The sequence below is a fragment of the Diadema antillarum genome, unplaced genomic scaffold (assembly GCF_040938485.1).
Source record: "Diadema antillarum isolate AM-2024a unplaced genomic scaffold, OU_Dant_1.0 seq00000292_RagTag, whole genome shotgun sequence".
In the NCBI taxonomy this organism is placed as follows: Eukaryota; Metazoa; Echinodermata; class Echinoidea; order Diadematoida; family Diadematidae; genus Diadema; species Diadema antillarum.
This window is the reverse complement of record NW_027271318.1, coordinates 545,867-565,091: the sequence shown is the minus strand read 5'-3', so window position 1 is coordinate 565,091 and position 19,225 is coordinate 545,867. Positions and strand designations below refer to the sequence as shown.

General features: G+C 38.6%; 1 protein-coding gene across 1 annotated transcript in view; it reads left to right on the top strand.

Annotated features, from left to right (window-relative positions):
- LOC139730127 (uncharacterized) overlaps window positions 1-19,225 on the top strand; it is a 61,053-nt gene that overhangs the window by 31,300 nt on the left and 10,528 nt on the right. The window contains exons 4-5 of the mRNA XM_071641030.1: window positions 6,999-7,220; window positions 17,976-18,116. Of these exons, the coding sequence (XP_071497131.1) occupies window positions 6,999-7,220; window positions 17,976-18,116 (363 nt within the window). The remainder of the gene's footprint in view (window positions 1-6,998; window positions 7,221-17,975; window positions 18,117-19,225) is intronic.

Below are 19,225 nucleotides of genomic sequence, written 5' to 3'. Positions count from 1 at the left end.
CGCCAATGTTACGTGAAATAATTTTACATATGTTATCAATATGATTCCTCCATGAAAGCTTGTTATCAACGCAAACACCAAGAAATTTAAAAGATTACAGTATATACATGAGAATAATTCAAAGAAGTTGACATCAAGTGCAAGCTGCAACCTCCAGAAAATTAGGCATTTTGAGAAAAAGATAATCCCCTGAAAGATATGCCATACCTTCGTTTTTTTTTTTCTGCATTAATAGATGATGATGGCACAATATGCATTATTACATTCCAATGCACTTGAAAGGTACATAGGCCATGACCCAGAAGTTAAATGGCGACAGGTACTTCATTCATAGAATGGCTTGGAATGTTCAAACATACCAAGCCCTTAAAGGGGCACATTGTGTTCAGAGAGTGTCACAGCTCACAAATATTTTCAGTGAGTTCAAAATATTATATTCATTTTGATGGAAAACTGTCCCAATGTTGTTGTTTGTGATAAATCTGCCCAATTCCTCTTATCTATGCAACAAAATTTGTATCCAGACTTATGAAAATTACACTTTTTAGACCAGCAGAAGATTATTCGTCTTAAAACTCTTTCAATATTCATGAGTCTGTAGTAATGATATATTACAACTGATTGAATTTTTATTTGCATAGTATTTATAATGTGTAATGCTGAAATCCGGAATATCAACATTTTGTTTAAAAAAATAATATTTCATTCTTATCTTAATTTGTACCTACACATATTTAAAAGTGTGAAGAAGTCTTTTTTTCTTTCCAATTTCCAAAGTAGTGCTATGACTGTATGCATGCTGCTTTTAGTAAAGCATTTCTGCAATGTATTAAAATTCAATGCATGATTCCATCACAAAAGACTGCCTTAACAACCACTGAGCTTGCCTAGCTACAACTGAGGAATGCTTAGTGAATTCCTGCCTTAAAAATGAACAACAACAACAACAACAACAACAAAACATCTGTTTTGTGGCATGAAACTTTCGTGAATTGCCACTGATGGCATTCAATACGTTGTGTAGACAAACATTTTTGTTTGCATCTTACTTTCGCGAATCTTGGCTCTTCATGAAATTTGTGAAAGTTTTCAGCATGCCAAAATTTCTGGTTTTGCAGCATTCTGTGCTGAACCTTGCTACAAACGAGTATAATGCTTTCTTCATCAATTCATGCATGCAAGGAGCACAACGTATCAGAAGACAATCTTTCCCCTGAATATCAGGGCTGCAACCTTTATAAAAGTCATCACGACTCCTCCATTATTTACTTTGGCCTGTGTCTGGTGCGGTTCTGCAGTGCCACCCATAAGGTCTCAACTTCCTTGTAATGCTTTACTGTCAGTCTGCATGTCGAAATGTCACAGGTATACCCCCTGTAAATCTGTGTATAGGACTTTGCCCTGTATTAGAAAAAAAGTTAACTTGATTGAAAAACAACGACAACAACCCCCCCAAAAAACAAAACAAAACAAAACAAAACAAAAACAACACAAAACTGAAATGGAAGTAGCTTGAAGGAAGAGGTGATCCTGGATGAACTGTAATAAATATGTCAGCACAAAGTAGATTTCAGCCTAGATATAGGACTTGAGCAGCAGTGATTTTAAAATGTGATACAGTGACCTTTCTGTATTTTGAGGCTCTACCAAAAAAAAAAAAAACCGAACAAAACAAAAAACAAAAAGCAAAACAGAAAGTAAAAATCAGTAACACACAGAAAGCAAAAATGAAAGAAAAAACCAACAACAACCGTTATATAATTTTCACCTGGTGCTATGCCGTGATATCTACTTTTACAAATTTATACATTTTACCTGAATGAAATCAAGGTCCGAATGAATAAAACTTTTGACATCATGACACGTTCTTGAAGTATTCTCAGTCATATATTTTTTATACCTTAATGAAAATTCTTACTGCCTCCCTTTACAGGTAAAAGTGAAACAAACAGAAAGTTGAATCCGAGAAAGGAATATATACAAAACTCTCCTTTTTGTTTGATTTTATTTGATTTTAATCACTAGCTGGATTTTGTAATACATTATACAGGTGTTGTTCGTGTTTATTGTACATAGGTAATCCTGCCCCTCCTCCCCCCCCCCCCCCCCCCCATGAGAAAAAGAAACCCCAAAATACAATCTCAAGCATATTTCATGTCCTTGTATAGATTTCGTTCATCACACCTCGGTATGTCTTTCGTAACCAGTATTCTTTGTTTTTGTCACAAGTATCAGTTCACACGGTTCATGGATACAGCTAAAGGATGCTGTCTATATACGTAGGTGCGTGTGATTATGTGTGTGTGCGTACCTTGAAGGAATCAATGAGTGGAATGAGTCACTCAGTGTCTGCAGGTTATTAACATGCGCCGTCTGGGGTGGGGATCGCTGTAAACAGTCTCCTTGCACCTGGAGATCAACAGAGTTTCACACTACACAAAATTTTTGCATGAAATCACATCATCTGTTGATTGCTTTGTATCCAGAACCATGATGCTGTGCAGACATTGAAAGTTGTCTCCTCACAGACTGCTAACTGTAAGCAACATTTTATACAATGGCTGTATCACATACCCTATTGCTAGATAATCTAGCAAGCAACATTTCACATACTGGTATTTACAGAAATCAGTCGGAAAAAAACCCTCTTGACCGAAATTGGCCAAATATGATTTAAAAACCGTGTTTAGAGGAAACTCGATTCGAGTGAGCATTCGCACGTACATTGTACCAACATCACTACATTAACATGAAACATGCTTCTGAATATATGTTTGTAAGCAAGTGCTATGGTAAGTCTGAAACTGCCCCCAAGCCAGCAGTCGGCATCATTAAGTGGGTGGGGATGTTTTGGATGCCATGCTGAGGGTTCTGACCCAGTTGGTGGGAAGATGTGGTGGGAGAAGGAGAAGAAACTGAGATGTGAGGAGACAGGGATTGGATGTGGAGACTGTATTGAGGAGAGAGAGTCAATTATCCTCCTAATTGTTTAAAGGAGGACTGCAGGCCATGTTCGTAAAGTCATCCGAGCTTAAAGATATGGTTCTCTCATCTGTGATTGATGCACCTGTTGCAATGACATGGTGACCATAATGACAATAAACCCATTTCAGATGGATGCTTCTGACTGTATACTTGTGGAAGGGAAATTGGCTCATACAGTGGACAGAGTATCAAACCAGGGAGGTGTTAAGAGAAAGAGTGAAATCTCTTTGTAATTTATGCAAATTTATGCATAGGTTCTATAGCATGAAAATGTGACTTATTGACAGTGTAAATGGAATGCAGATGACTGTACAGATGTACGTGTATTATGTCCACACATTTTGGGCGTAATATTTTCCCTTTCTGGCAAAAAGCTAGTGTCTATTTTCAGTTCAGAGTAGGTGAGTTCTTGGCCAAGTTGTCTGACACAGAAAACCTCTGTCTCAGAAACTCAAATGCTCTAAATTTAACATAGGCTTGGCGTGCTTCATTGCAGATAGAGTATACGCTGTTAACTATCAAGTTCCCCCCCAATCATTGACATGCATCCAAGGCTTATTTGGTATCATCGTGGGTTTATCTCTCCCACGCAACATCTTTAGAAAGGAGGAACATCATTCAGTTTCATGTTCACTAAGTACTTTCATCGAAGAAACCAAGTTCTGCAGTTGACATTTTACTTGCGATGATCTCTGTCTTTGCTGTATACTTGTGGATAGACTGTACAGTCTGTGTTTCTATAAATAGTTGTTTTATAGTTTACATGATATTTGGAGTGAATAGAAAATGAAAGGGGTTATATTGTATTTCAGTTACAGAAAAATCTGTTCATTTTCTTCTGGCTTCAGAAGTGAGAGAATACATTCAGATGATTTTTTTTTCTCTCTTATGTTCAACTGATAACAATTGAACAGTTAAACTGTTAAAGGGATAGTACAGTATTGGTGGAGATGAAAATTGGGCTTTAACTATATTTGCAAGATACCAAGAAAACACTTACGAAATAATACAGATCATACCATTTTAACAGGAATTCAGAGTTTATTTGATAAAAATCGGGTTCGGAATAGCTGAAACATCCAAAAACAAAGTAAAACAAAATGATCGTAATAAAATGTGGGTCCCACACTTTATTAGGATCACTCTGTTTTGGATATCTCGGCCATTTAAAAAACAATTTTCATCAAATAGATATTAGATCCCTCTTGGAATTACATACTCTTTCATATTTTATAAGAGGTTTCTCACTATCTCACCAAAAATGATAAAAAACCTGAAGTTAAAGCTCAACCAAAACTATATGATCCCTTTAAACAATATTCATGGTATGCAGAACAAGTGTAGCCTCGGTCACAACCCACTGTGCTCGTTTATAGTCCGTACGTTTTTAGCGGAGACCACAGCATTCACATTTTTTGTTTTTTTCTGAAAACGTGGGGGGGGGGGGGAGTGGAAGAGCAGAGAGGGAGTACATCAACCTGTTTGTACTTAGGTACTTAGTATGAATCCATAGCCTGAATGCAGCGAAAGTTCTCCACGTCCTATAAGTGCTATGGCGTGTCTGCTTGGTCCAAAATCCGTACTGAGGCGATACTCACTACGTACAGATCCCCAAATTTTGCCCACGTTTTTGCAAGTAGACAGCATGCACTTGCAAGTACGGCGGGTTGTGACCGAGGCTTGACATACTGATACTTGAAATGCAGTTCTGTAGCACAACTGAAAGTTCCGGAAAATTTTGAACAACAAATCGTATTCCTAGTTTCACATATGACTTGATATGAATAGAGAGACTTTTAATAGCACTTAGTGGTTTGTGGTCATACTCCCTTTCGAAATAATTAATATTGGCTTTGGTACTCTGCAGAAACCATTATCAGAAGAACTGCAAGTGAATCTGATATGTTTCAGTATACTGTCGTTTGCCTGTGTGCCTATCTGCCTAGTAGGATGATGGAGGCTTTATAGGTTGTTCAACTTGTCCATTCATCATCTGCCTATCCACTTGTCATTGCACAAGGGGAAAATAAAGAAATGCTATGAATTTTCTGATCATGCATGCTACATTTAAGGAGAAGATGAGCTGATTAGATTATTGGCTGAAAATTCCTCATGGTCAATGGTCAAAGGTCAAAGGTCCCTGAACTTTGGCTAAAAACTTTGTTTTCAGCTGTAGCTTCATCTAAGAATGACCAGTGGTGATAAATTTTCAGGAAGGGTAAATCAGGAGTAAATTGATACTATCTGGTAAAAAGGATAGAAATTGATGAATAAGTGGGTTCAATGAATGCCTGTGTGGTCAGCGGTCAAGCTAAAAAAGAATAATAAAAATTTAGATATAATTGTTTTCTGGCCATAGATTCCATTGGTAGGTCTAGGGCCCCATTTCATAAAGCTCTTTTAATCATAAGTTTCAGTTTCTATGGCAGCAGCGATGCAGCTGCTATTCAGATTTTATTGTTGGAGTCATTACCATGGTAACTGCAGTCAAAGCTACTTTCACCTATTTTAAACCCCTTTATGAAGTGGGCACCAGTGATGATCTTTGTTGTAATAGGAAGAAAATATTGGTTACATATTTCCTTTCAACAGAATCCTTGTTCAGTGGGCAAAATCAATGAACTTTACCACAATGGAAATGGATCTAAAGGGCCGTTTGCATACATGTACATCTTCTTGCAGATAGTGATTATCTTTTGCGCCGTATGTCTAGGGAGTCTAATTGTTGCGAATCGGGACTTCTCGACAATTTTGCGGGTGATTAAATTCACGTTCATAGAGTACAGTAATGCATGGAAAAGTGTACGTGTGCACTCAGCATTCATGTCGGGATCAGAGTTAATATTTCTCGTGCATCGTTACATTTGTTATTAGCACCCAACTCGCAAAATTTGCGGCAATAAAAATCCTGCAAAATACATGGCGGTTACAGTGCCTGAGAAGTAGAGGCATCACAGTCGACTGTCGGTGGCAGTTTAATTATTCTATGCGGTAGTTAAAGATGGCAGAGTGCATTTCAGATAATAGATTACACACCCATCATAACTAGGTTTAACTTTTATGAGGTCACCTATTCAAGTCTTGTGATCAATGAATGTCTGATATCAGAATGATACAGTTTTTTGTAGTACACAGTTTATCTTTCTTCTATATAGACTTAACACCATGAGATCTTACTTTTTTTTAAAATTTGAATGCAGTCATATTCACTTCGTTTATAACTGTATTAACTGTTCTAATGCTGTCTGCCAATGTGTACTTAAAGTTTACGTGCAAGTGACAGTGAGCTTGAGTCTGGCCATTTGAACGCTTTGTGACATTTGGTCCCTTGCAAATAAAGTTATTTCATTACTGGGACGAATCTGAGATAATAGATAGCAACAGATGTAGGCAGGTTGCCTGTGTGGACAGGAAGCTCCATTCTAGACAGACATTACTGTATTCGTACATCCCAAAGTCCTCTACGGTGTTAAAACCAAGGAGTGTAGTAACTCCTTCGTGAATCTGACCAACCTGTGGGCACCTGTGCTAGCAGGAATGTGATCTCCAGTTACAAGTACAATTAAAGAATATGTACAACAGGGGACCTTTTCTGAGGGGCCTATCAAAGAGTTAGAGAGGCCTATTCCTCCTCCTGCCCCCACGCCCCCCCCCCCTCCATACATTGGCTGTACACAAACACTTCTGCAACTTTGTTTTAGAACAAGTTTACAACATTTCTCGAAAGATATGAAGACGCATTTAAATATGTGAACATTAGTGAATATGTCGTGTTTTGGCAGAAATGAAATGGAAAACGAAAAATACATTGCACTGTGGGAAATCCTCACTTGTATGTAAAAAGAGTGAATGACCCAAAATGTATTCAGTGTGATCCAGCAGATCTGATTTGGTTTTCAATACATTATCATCGCATAACAGTCTGTTTTGATCTGTGGAATATCCCAAACAGTGAAGTCCTTGCTTCTCATACTTTATTTCTTCTTGTCCCCTTTGTGTGTGTGTGTGGCCAGGAACTGGACGCCCTGCCCGGAGATACCAAGTGGCTGGACGTCATCGAGAAGGACCTGGACCGACAGTTCCCGTTCCACGAGATGTTCGCCAAGAAGGGGGGCAACGGACAGCAGGATCTCTTCCGCATCCTCAAGGCCTACAGCATCTACAACCCGAGGGATGGCTACTGCCAGGGGCAGGCACCGGTTGCCGCAGTCCTGCTGATGCACATGCCTGCAGAGGTAGGGATGAAGAAGATGTGACACTCATTCTGTTTCTATTCTTCTCCTTCTCCTTCTTCTACTACTACTTCTTTTTTGTCTTCTTCTACGTGTGGTTACCTTCTTGTTTTTGTTTTTGTTTTCTCCTTATATGTTGCCATTACAGTTGTCTTCTGTATTTTTTCCCCCTCTCTTCCACCACCTCTTTCTTCTTCTTCTTTTTCTGCATTTTGTTTTTCTTCTTCTTCTATGGCTTCGTTGCTGTTCTACATCTTATTCCTCTCTTCCTTTTAGTCCTGTTTCTTCTACTGTAAACGCAGAAATGTTCGCGGTTCATTAATTTTTGCCTACTTCGTGCTACGTCTGGCTAGCGTGAATTCTAAAACCCAAGAAAATATCTTCACAATTTTCTGTGCGCATTGTAAGTGGGTTGACAATTGCGCAGCGGGAATTCAACTACCCATGAATGTGTTTTGAGCCACTCAAAGGGAAAAATTGATAACGCAAAAATATCAATGTTTACAGTATATCTTTTTCTTCCTCTTTTCCTCCTCCTCCTTCTTTTCCTCTTCTTCCTTTTCTCATTCTTCTGTTAAGATGAATCGACAAAAGGAAAGAAGAGAGGCATATGTAATTTTACTCGTGATTCTCTTCCCCCCACTCCTAGTCTACTACAGGGAGAGTCATGGAACCCATCAGGTTAAACACGCTGTGCGTGATTATCATCATCAGTATCATCTTTACATCATCACCATCATTATAAAATTGGCATGAAATAGGCTGAAAGGGAAGGGACAAGAAAAATGAGACATGTAATGTATACAGGTAGACGTAAAACACTTGACACTCGCTTCAAGAGATTGAAGTGTAATTGCATGTATTGTGGCAGCATTATAGAGAGATACCAAAGTTCTATCCATTACAGGACTGGAAGTTGGTGCTTAATGAGCCATTATTTAGCCAAGAGTCAGTACTAAAGACATGAATGCGAGTGAAACAAAGTCAGGTATCAGTGGAGGCTGTTCCTGCAAAGACTTGCTGTGGATGCTAGAAAGTAAAAGCACATCTGTGTTTGTGCATGGTCTATCTTTTCAATCACACAATGAATCTAATATCAGAAACCACTGGATGTCACTGGAGACACAGCAGTGTTACCATATTGGTAACTCTCAAGCGGTTGGCCTTTTGTTTTCCAATTCACCTACAACTGTACACAATGTCAACCTCAGAGACATGACAATCACGAGTAGATTGCTCTTGATAATGAGATATCAAAAGCTTGTGTAATTCCAGACTACACTTCAGATGCAAAATTACGTCTCTGAAGATCTGGGACATTTGCAACTCCAACAACAGTGATATACATGTAGTAATGATAAGAGCTTCAGATACATATCGTCGCTGGGCCGTCAAGACCTCGTATCTACAAAATGTCAAATGTTCAGGAGAGCCAAAAAACATGGCGGCCAAAGCATTGTGGCGAATGGGATAGCCTTTCCTTTGACATGCTGTGGTGGCTTCATTTTTGGAGTAAGACAGTTGAGATTTGGACAGGACATCACTCAACCGATTATTTGTCCATTAATAAAAAAAAGTCATTTTTACCAAAATTGCAGATACAAGGTCTTGTCACCCCAGCGACGATATATATACCTTCATTGCTTTTCTGTACCGCACACAACTGCAACACATAACACAATTTTACTGTGGTACTGCCAGGTTTTGTTTGTTCTGAGGTGGACCGACTTCGACTGGTCACTAGAAAAAAAAATGCATACCGCCCCCATGTTATTTCCATCCCACGCTGAAGCATAGATTTAGAATTGTAGGCAAATAGATGGAGAGATGACTCTTTAACCCGTTGAGGACAGGCTGATTTTGCTACAACACGCATTTCCCGCAGACACTTGCCCGAGTATACTCGGGACTCGTCTTCAACGGGTTAATAGATCCAGTGTTATTTGACAATACTGGAACAGCAGATTACAGTAGAGATTGACATTTTATGCACTACAATTTGTGTGTGTTTATGTGTGTGTGTGTGTGTGTGTGTGTGCACGCACGCATGCATGTATGCTTGGTCATTTAGCAGAGTATCTATTTTGTGTGTTCCTATTAATATTGTAGACTGTCATCACATTACCTTTTAGATGACATAGAATCACCTGGACAAAATATACCGTATTTGCTGGCGTATCTTATTTCAGTGTCATTTGCTCATTTCAAGCCAAAACGCACCAATGGCCTCTCAATCACAGCTTCCACTTTGATGGTTGAAAAGTTTTTGAGAAAGAAAGTGAATGCCAATACGAGTTCATACTAGCAATTACTCACTGCAAAAATGGAAAGTCTTTGATGAAGAAAAAATCTGAAGGATGAAGAAACTTGCATGGACTTTCATAAAGGTTACAACCTCAGATTCGAGGTTGAGTTTCCCATTTTCACCCCAATTGTTATCTCGTTTTTCCCCATTTTGGGCACCAAATAAGGGCGTGGCATACCAGCAAATATGGTGGGCCCCAGTTCATAAGGTTTTAAGGTTATAACTAAAAATGCTCATGCATATAAGACATCACATATCTCTTCCTGAAATGTGCATAGCACTGAGATAAAGCTAGGGTAGGATAGATAGCTGTTTGTTTGTTTGTTTGTTTGTTTGTTTTTTAATCACTTGGCCAATTCATATTTCAGTAATGGTTGGGCTCAACAAATTTTGTGAATGAGACAAAATTTTCACAGGATTTTCTCTGGTTTTTTTTTTTTTTTTTTGGGGGGGGGGATGAGTTAAGGGGCAAGTTTGCAGACTATTAATAATGTAAAGTTACATCAATGATGTTTATATATTAGGAAAATGTACTTCATTCAGACACATGTATCCAGTTTCTGGAGAAATTGCAAATATTTTTTTCTGATTTAAGTGTTGTATGGTTTACTTCTAATCAAAGTAAAATACGGTGTACTGTAGCATGTACAGTTAATTCAGTGTGAAGAATAGTGTGTAAAGTACAAGTATTGTGCTTTATTCACTGTAAATGCTGAGCTTGTATACTATGTATTACTGTGGTTGTGATTATCTGTATTTTTGTATGATTTTGGTGTTTAAGAGAAGGTATTGTGGATGTGTGTGTACATGTGTATTTGTGTGTGCACATTTTGTGTTTGTGAGTACTGTATGTTGGAGAAGGTACACTGTATTGTGTGTATTTGTGTGCATGTGTATTTTAGCGTTTGTGCATGTTTTATGTGTGTGTGAGTATGTTGGAGTGGATACCGTACATGTATGTGTGTGTGCATGTGCATTATGTGTATGAGTCTGTTTTGTGTTCATGCGTCTAAATATCTTGGAGAAGGTATAAAGAAAGACAGCTGGTAACTCGTTCCCTAGTCTCCGCTGGTTAGCCGAGCTCACTGGAGCATCGTGTCCCCCCATCAGTTCTATTAATAATCTGTCTGATGTTAGGACATAGTCACATGTCTCGCCATAGGGTACCAGCCATCGCTCAACATAACCAGCGCTGTTGTTTCTCCCCGGGGAGGATGGGGTGGGGGGGGGGGGGGAGGGGAGGAGGATGCTCAGCCACAAGTCTCATCCAAGGGCTGCGTTCACACATGGTGCATGAGAGGAACAGTATCCATGATTTGAATCTCACACAGTCATAGTCATGTGGCACCGTTCACATACATGTACCAGTAGTCTGCTTTCAAAAAGTGTGAAGGGATAGAGGGATAACTGTGTACTATAATATACTAGTGTGTATTATTTGTGAGTTAGAGCAGAAAAAAAAAATCAACAAGTGTGTTCTACAAATCAATTCTCCAAATGCTACCATCTGAAAATCCTAATAGGTTTGTATTTTGAGCATGTTGCCAATTGGGCTGAAAGAAGATTAACAAGATTACTTGAGAGAGAAATCACAGATAAGGAGAAAAAGTCATGTCTTTACTCCTATGTGTAACATTAAAGTAATGGTTTGCCCTCGAAGATTCCGTGTCAAATACCAACTGTAGTAAATACCTAACAGGAGAATATCTATGTATGTGATCAAACCTGTCGAGGTACTTACTGTTGAGAATGTACGTGGAAGTCTTGTGTTACTTTCAAATTTTGTCGTACGAGTAGAGACATCATGTAAATCTGTGTGTCCAGAGCAAAAGTTTATTGGCTCACGTGTGATAGCTGTAAACCGCTCGTAATATACTATGCAATGCAACACATGAAAATTTGTTTCAGGATCGTCCATAAAAAGTGCAGTCCCTTGAATAAATTGAAACTAGCTATCAAAAGTACAATGTAGTTGATAGAGTTGTGTGGATTCAAATGTCAAGCCAGTTGTGAGTCATACTGCAGGAAAAGAAGTGATTGCCAAATTTTGCAGTGTTACCAAAATTACCCAAAATACAAACTCAAAGTTGTCTTGTTTTTCAGACAATATACCGATAATCCTATGGGCCCTTGGATGTGGAGTTAATGTGATGTAAAATACTGCAGTATTTCATGGACACAAACTAAAATGTGGACTTTCAAAGAAAGGTGATAATTAATTCAGTACTTCTAAAATGTCATTTAGTTTTGCTATGTAGGCCCTATAAACCACTTCAATGGGCAGGTAATGGACATTGATTGTTCTTTCAAACAAATACAAATTTAATATTTCTGTGTTATTGCATGTCTATGATTTATATAGAGGGGAGAAAATATTGTGATTATTACTCACATTCTGTTTGTTCTTCTTTTAAAGTCCATACTTTATCAAAACAGAAATGAACAACCAGTGCTAATACCTCTAATTTTCTATCAAATCATAGAAAGGAAATTGTGATTTTCATTTTTGTAGGTGCTCTACATACGCACTTCATAATATGATCACAAAATGCTATCTATGCAAGTGTATGTGTGCATACATAATATGATATACGTATTGCACATACCTACATGTCAAGATGCTCAGTGTATTTGATGCTTGGTTTTCCGTACTTCAATTTTTCATAATCTGCATATCAATCAGCTGATATTTTGTGGAAATGGCTTATGATTCAGCTGGAGGTAATCTGCGGGATTACCGGGTTATTTCGAATTGCTATCATATGACGACTTGTCCTCGGGTACCCTTCTCCAGTCACTAATTTTAGATGAGTGCATGTTCTCAAGCAACAAATTATATGCTGCTCATATATGAATTTGAGTTTGCTTTGGGAGTTGTAATGAATGGCTATATGATGTATCAGTTTGGCTAAAATATGTTTGAATCCATATCATGTGCTTGAATTTTGTTGTCGTTTGAAATAAATAGCATTGCTGTGCAGTATATGCTATTGCTAAAGCTGTTGGTGGATAACGGCATGTGTAGTCATTCAAAATAAAAGAACAAAAACGGGAAATGTACATCTCAGCATTCCTCTACCTTGAGAGCTATTTTTGGCATCAGTGGAATCAGTTCCAACTTAGAGTCAAGCGTTCACATGCTTGCAAAATGTAGTCAGAGAACGTGCACATACGTATATTGTAGATGAGCAAATTTTGTATGGCAATCCTGGCCTTTACCTGTGGGATCAGACACATTCCCCCCATGATTCATGAAGCTACAACCACATTTAAGCTGGAAATTGATCATGGGCTTTTAGTGTAACCACTCATAGTATAGCTTTGGTACCAGACTGATAGACATTTTTTTTTTTGGGGGGGGGGGGGCTGGGATTTGTAGGAATCTTTCTCTCATTTTGTTATCATACGTGAGTCTGGAGTATTTCGTGCACTATGTGCTCCTTGGTATACATGCCACTAGAACTACTGGATTATTGTGTTATCTTTTCAGACTTTGAAAGAGAAAAAAATGGGGAAAAAGTCATGACGGTGTGGCTTGAAGCCAGACTACAGTGCCTTGTGAAGCGAGTCATAGTGACTTGTGAAGAATGTGGCAGGGGAAGAAGAATGGAAAAAGATTAATTCTGTTCTGAGGATTTGTGACAAAAAACTATTACAATTCACACAGGATCATACGATCACACATCTGAGTTGCTGGTTACAGAGAGCGCATGTTCAGATTCTTTGTGCATTCATTTATCTAATTGAAGCTTTGCACATTTGAGCAGGATTTCTTTTATAGTGTTCTTTTGGATTTTTTTTTGGTCTGCTTTTATTGATCGTTTGGTGAAAGGGATAGTGATTTGAATTATGTGCATCGTGCCTCCTCTTGCATTCAGCTCTATACAATACTGAATGCAACAGTCATTGTACATATCTGGACTGAGCCATTTCAAATGCTATGACTGAAAGATATAGTGAAACCTATTGATCCAGTAGTCACTTGCTAAGCTACAGAGGTCCTGAAAATGATTTTTTAGCTGGTTTAGGTTCTTGTAGCCCAGTCGGAATGCTATTGCTGGACCATAAGGTTAAGTTGAGAAACCATTCTTGATGAACCTAGAAACGATGTCAAGTAAGATTCGTAACTGTCGTCGTAATCAAGTTTTTACCACTCTTCTCTTATTATTATTCATTCTTTGAATAAATTTGATAAGGACGACTATCATATCTCCCCCCCCCAAAAAAAAAAAAAAAAAGATCGCCTTCCCAACCAAAAATGGGAGAAGGAATCCAAAAGAATTATTTATCATTTTAAAGAGGCATGATAATAATTGGATGTAATTGTATCCATTGGTCTTTTCATTGAAAAAAAAGAAAAGAAAATCTTCCTCCTCCCCATATCAGGGGAAAAATGAACAATGCAAAAATCTTTCCCGGCAAATAGGTTACAGAGACATCTGCTTGCACATATCTGGAGCTATTCAACAGAAATACTGCTGCAGTATTTGATTTATTCATCTCTAGTTCATGCTTTCATTCATACTTTGGTAATACAGCACTAATAATCTGCCCTGCACTTAAATTGACGTCAAGAGCCAATTCTCAGATACCCCATTCAAATGGCTGATGTCCTCAACATGGCTAGGCTAACCTAATCTAGACATGTGCGCGCATGCACACATACACAAAAACGTGCATATGCATGCAAATTTCATCAATTATTGCTGCCGATATGGCAAAGGGCTCTATAAAGTATGGGGTCTGGTGAAGCAGACTAGGCGAGATGCAGAGAGGCTCGAAAACGCTGATAGTGGAGAGGGAGTACATAGTGAGAGTCATGTGATAGGTCATGTACGTGACTTTGCGGCCCTGACACTAATTCATCATCTCCCCATCAAGTGGGATACCAGCGTGGAAGACAGGCTTTCCCCTGCTGTGTCCCTGCCCCACCCCCCCACCCCCCCCCCCCAAACGAGCAAAAAGAATGGCTATCTCCTCTTTGTTCTCTGCCTGAATATATTGCACATTACCTGAAGGCAGTAGTGTGGCATATCATTGTGTTCACAACGATACACATTTCGTCGTCCCTGAGGACCTTATGATGGAACATTCGATTCCATTCAGTTCAGTTAGGTTATTTTACTTCTTACAAGTAAAATGTGATCAGTGCAGTGGATTATCAGTGACATCATACAAAATGATGGGATAAAAACAATGAATGACGCACATGACTTTATGTGCACTGCACTGTAAAAATTCATATTGCTTTCCTGCTTACATTACTTGAAATTTAGCATGCTGGAGTGGTTGTTGCTACATTGGGCAAGCCCTGTTTAAGTTCCGAGATTGTAAGGAACAATGCTTATGAAAGATATGCATAGAATTTGCATACGTACCGGTAAAATAGATCTGTTTTCAAGTAGAGAAGCCGAGAGGATGACAAGGCAACAACTAATGCATGCAAACTTGATTCCAAGTACTATTTGTGGGTACATTTTGCAGTGTGTAACATTTGCAAATTTTATGAATCCACCAATAATCGCAAAATCTACAACATGAATATATTGCCTCCTGGAACACAAATCTATTGTATATTGTCTCCAAGGGGGAAAATGCCCTAGTTTTCTCTTCAAAAGGGATGATACTTATTTCCTATTCCGTCAATGATAGCTGTACATCATAGCTTCAACTACTCACGAAATTTCCTTCCAAGGCCTGATTGACCGTTTCTGTGATTTATTAGAGTTTATGGATGTTTATTTTCCTACAGCCTAAGTAACAAAGTATTTCATCCACCTACTCCCTCCCAGTAATAAGTTCCAAATGCAGGAATTCGCTTAGCTGTTGCTAGGTCGGGCAAGCCTCTGACAAGCTTTGTGGTTAAGGGCAACTTTTGTGAACAAAGCATGCATGAAATCTGAATACATTACAGCACTAGTCTATTCATAAAATTATCATACATGCAGAATATGTAGAGTACATAGTATTGGGAAGTGATTGATTGTGACAGGTGATGTTATTATGACCACGTCGTCAAGGAATCACCTTCCGTACATTTCAGCATCGGCTAGTATTTATGGCCCATCATCATGCAATTATCCACATTACAAGCAAAACTCTGTCATTTGCTTCATCATTGTCATTGAGAACGTTGTCATGATCTGCAACTTTCACATGTATGTGAATGACAAGGGATAACGATTTACATTTTCTTCAAGACTGTGCTTTCTCGTTGGACTCGTTTCAATGTTTATAGAAGGATATTTTTTCTAAACAGAAGTACAAACTCAATAAAAAAGTCTTGCACACATGTATCAATTCAATCATAGTTTATTTCCAATCATCGAAAATCAAAAAACATAGTACAAAGTATACATGTGATGAAATAATATTGTTCAAACGTTTGCAAAAGGTTCATGTAATATATATACGAGACAAATTATAGAACAACATATAACATGTACAATATTTAGGAAAAACACTGTATAAATACTTCGTGGGCGAGCGGAAAATAAATTCGATTATGGAAAATAGTGATCCACTAAAAAGCAAAGCTTGTCGGACGTGGATCGCTAGATAAATAATGAGTAAATGATATACTATTCTATAACAATATACATGTAATTATTTTGAGATACACCGGTTGGGAAAAAAATATAGAATACCAATGCTAGTGCCCGGACACTGCTCACTGAACCACGTGTACCGGGAAAATATGACAAGGACGACACGTTCGTACACACATTCGATTACCCACACGTATATACACTGTAAGACGCGAGACAGTACCGAGAGGAGAGAAGACGGTAACAATACAAGTCTACGAAGAACAAAAGACGGTAACAATACAAGTCTACGAAGAACAAAAGACAGGAAAGGAAGAGGAGAGAAGAAAGAAGAGAAGTCTGCAAGTCTGTATGGTAGGGTGGGTTGTTATGAAAGTGCCATGGGGTCATATAGTGGTCTGTAACAAAGAGCTAATAAACTGAATCTAGTCAAGTCTGAGAGTGAAAGGTCGAGGGAACGCCAAAGTGTGACAGTGATAATATGACAAATACCTCACATCATACGAGCCACAGGAAGGCAATTTGTTATAAACACAGCGCCGACCGTGGGCAAGAGATAGTCATTATCGATGGCATTTTGGTGTGGAAGATGGCCTGTATCAGCAAGCTCAGGGTCTTATGATGTCCTCGGCATTTGTCTGCAGCATTTGTCTGGCCGTAAAAAGCCCTCAGGATGCTTGTGACCAACGGACACAAAGTCTTGTGATATGTCAGTATTTGCTGATGCTTAAATGTCAATGATCTTCGTACAGACCAGAGAATTCTCAAAGAACCAAAAAAGGTCATTGTGTCGAGATTTTGCCACTGCAAAACAAACCAAAACCACCACAAAATCACAACAGACAACATTGAATACAAAGACAATTCAGAAAATATGACAGTCACTCATGATGTCATACATTAGCACATGAGTGCAAAGTACAAGCTACAGCTGTCACGCCTTTTTTTTTCCTGGTAAAATTGATGACGTGCCTACTAGCATCCCCTGTGCATCCGTGTGACTCATATTGAATGATATGATCCAGATGAGTGGGTTAGTGTATCATATGTCAACATTATGTAATGCATCTGGACAATTACTCTTGATGTCTTTTCTATGGTTACGCTCAGACAGTGATTTTTAATGTAGAGGATATGCTCTATGGGGTGGCAAGTGTCGCACTGTCAATTTTGCTATGAAATCAGTTATTGTGTCAACAGAATGATCATTTCGTCTCAAAATCAGTCATTTTGTGGACGAAATGACTGATTTAGTAACGAACTTGACCATGCGACACTTGGCGCCCCATAAAGCTTATCCTCAAAGTTAGCTTATCCTCGAGATTAAGGATCACCATCTGAACGTAACAAATCTGTGTTGGATAAGTATTTGTACACATTTACTTCTGTATGGAATGCCAGAGAGCAAGCAAGTCTGTTTCTGTGAATATGATTGGTTCATTTCAGTCTTTCGTAAACCGTACTCACATTCAAGAGAGATATGAAAACTGCATCTCTGAGAGTTATGATTCCTAGGTTCTTCAACGAGGAAAGTAAAAAAGAAAAGAACATTACATGCAAAATGAATCAAAAGTGTTGAATTTGTATGTTTAGATTATACTTTCTATAGTCAAAAAGGACAAGCTTACATTCATCTCACATGGTTAGAAGAGGACATGAGATCTTATTTTGTTTTCTGCTTTCCAAGTCTGTCCATGCTATTGAAATAGCAAGATCAACATTCATTTAGTGAGACCAACTTTTTTTTTTCAATGAAGCAAGACAAAGAGACTAGACGGAAGAATTCTGAAGCAAGATACACAGACCACATAAAACATGATAAGAAGACTAGCAATAGAAGTTTGAATATCATGATGAGATAGAAGAGACAATAATCCGAAGAATATTTTTCGTTCTCTTCTGCAGGAGGCGTTTTGGTGTCTGGTCCAGATCTGTGAGCGCTACCTGACAGGGTACTACAGTCCTGGCCTAGAGGCAGTCCAAGTGGACGGAGAAGTCCTGTTTGGTCTCATCAAGAAGGTCTTGCCGGCAACCCACAAACACATGGTACAGTTTTTTTGTGTTTTTTATGCCTCCGCAACGAAGTGGCCGGAGGCATTATGTTTTCGGGTCGTCCGTCCGTCCGTCCGTCCGTCCGTCCCGTTTTGTTTTTGTCGATATCTCAAGAACCGTGTGGTGGTTTTACATCAAACTTGGTATGAGGGTATATCCTTGGGGGATAATACTTTGTGTGGATTTTAGGGTCACAGGGTCAAAGGTCAAAGGTCACAGGTTATTTTGTGGGAAAAAAAAGAAATTTCATGTTTTCCTCCATATCTCGCAAATGGTTCAAGGTATCTTCATGGAACTTAGTATAATGCTTGTACCGATGGGCAGTGATTATCTAGGGAAGTTGGGGGTCATGGTTCAAAGGTCAGGGGGTCATGGGTCAAAGGTCGGGGGGGTCAAAGATCAAGGTCAACTCCTCAAAATATCACTACTTTCCTTAAAATGCAATATGCCTGAAGGTTTTTTTTTTAACTTGATGTATGGCATGTATTACCCAATATATATTTTTTTTGAAGTTTCTTGCCAAAAGGTCAAAGGTCAAAAGGTAAAAGGTCAAGTGAAAGTGCTAAATTGCACTTTTTCCTCCATATCTCGAAAGTAACTCAAGGTATCATCATGAAACTTATATATTCATGCATGTTCAACCTAACAGTGATTCTCTTTGGAACTGTGAGGTCAAAGGTCAAAGGCCAGGTTTAGATAATGCTATTTTCCCATTTGATACTGAAATTATACTTTTTCTCAATACCTTGAAATTTACTCAATGCATAAACTTATAAACGGGTCAAAAGTCAAGTAAAAATCATCAGTTCCCCAAATACCTGCACTCTGACATTTTAATCATTCATCCAATTGAACCTAGTTCTAGGAAAGTGAACATTCAGCACATTTGTGTCAAACCTGTCATTTTAATATTTTGCCAATTGTGTGAAACTGTCATCACACATTGTCAAGACATTGTACTATAGACCTATTAGGAGAACCATGCATTAGGCTGCGTTCACATAGAAGTATACTATTCGGGTATTCGGACTCGTTTTTCGAGGGCACGCGAATAGCTTGAATCGAACGATAGGATTTCCTCACACCGGTTCACATAAGAGGGC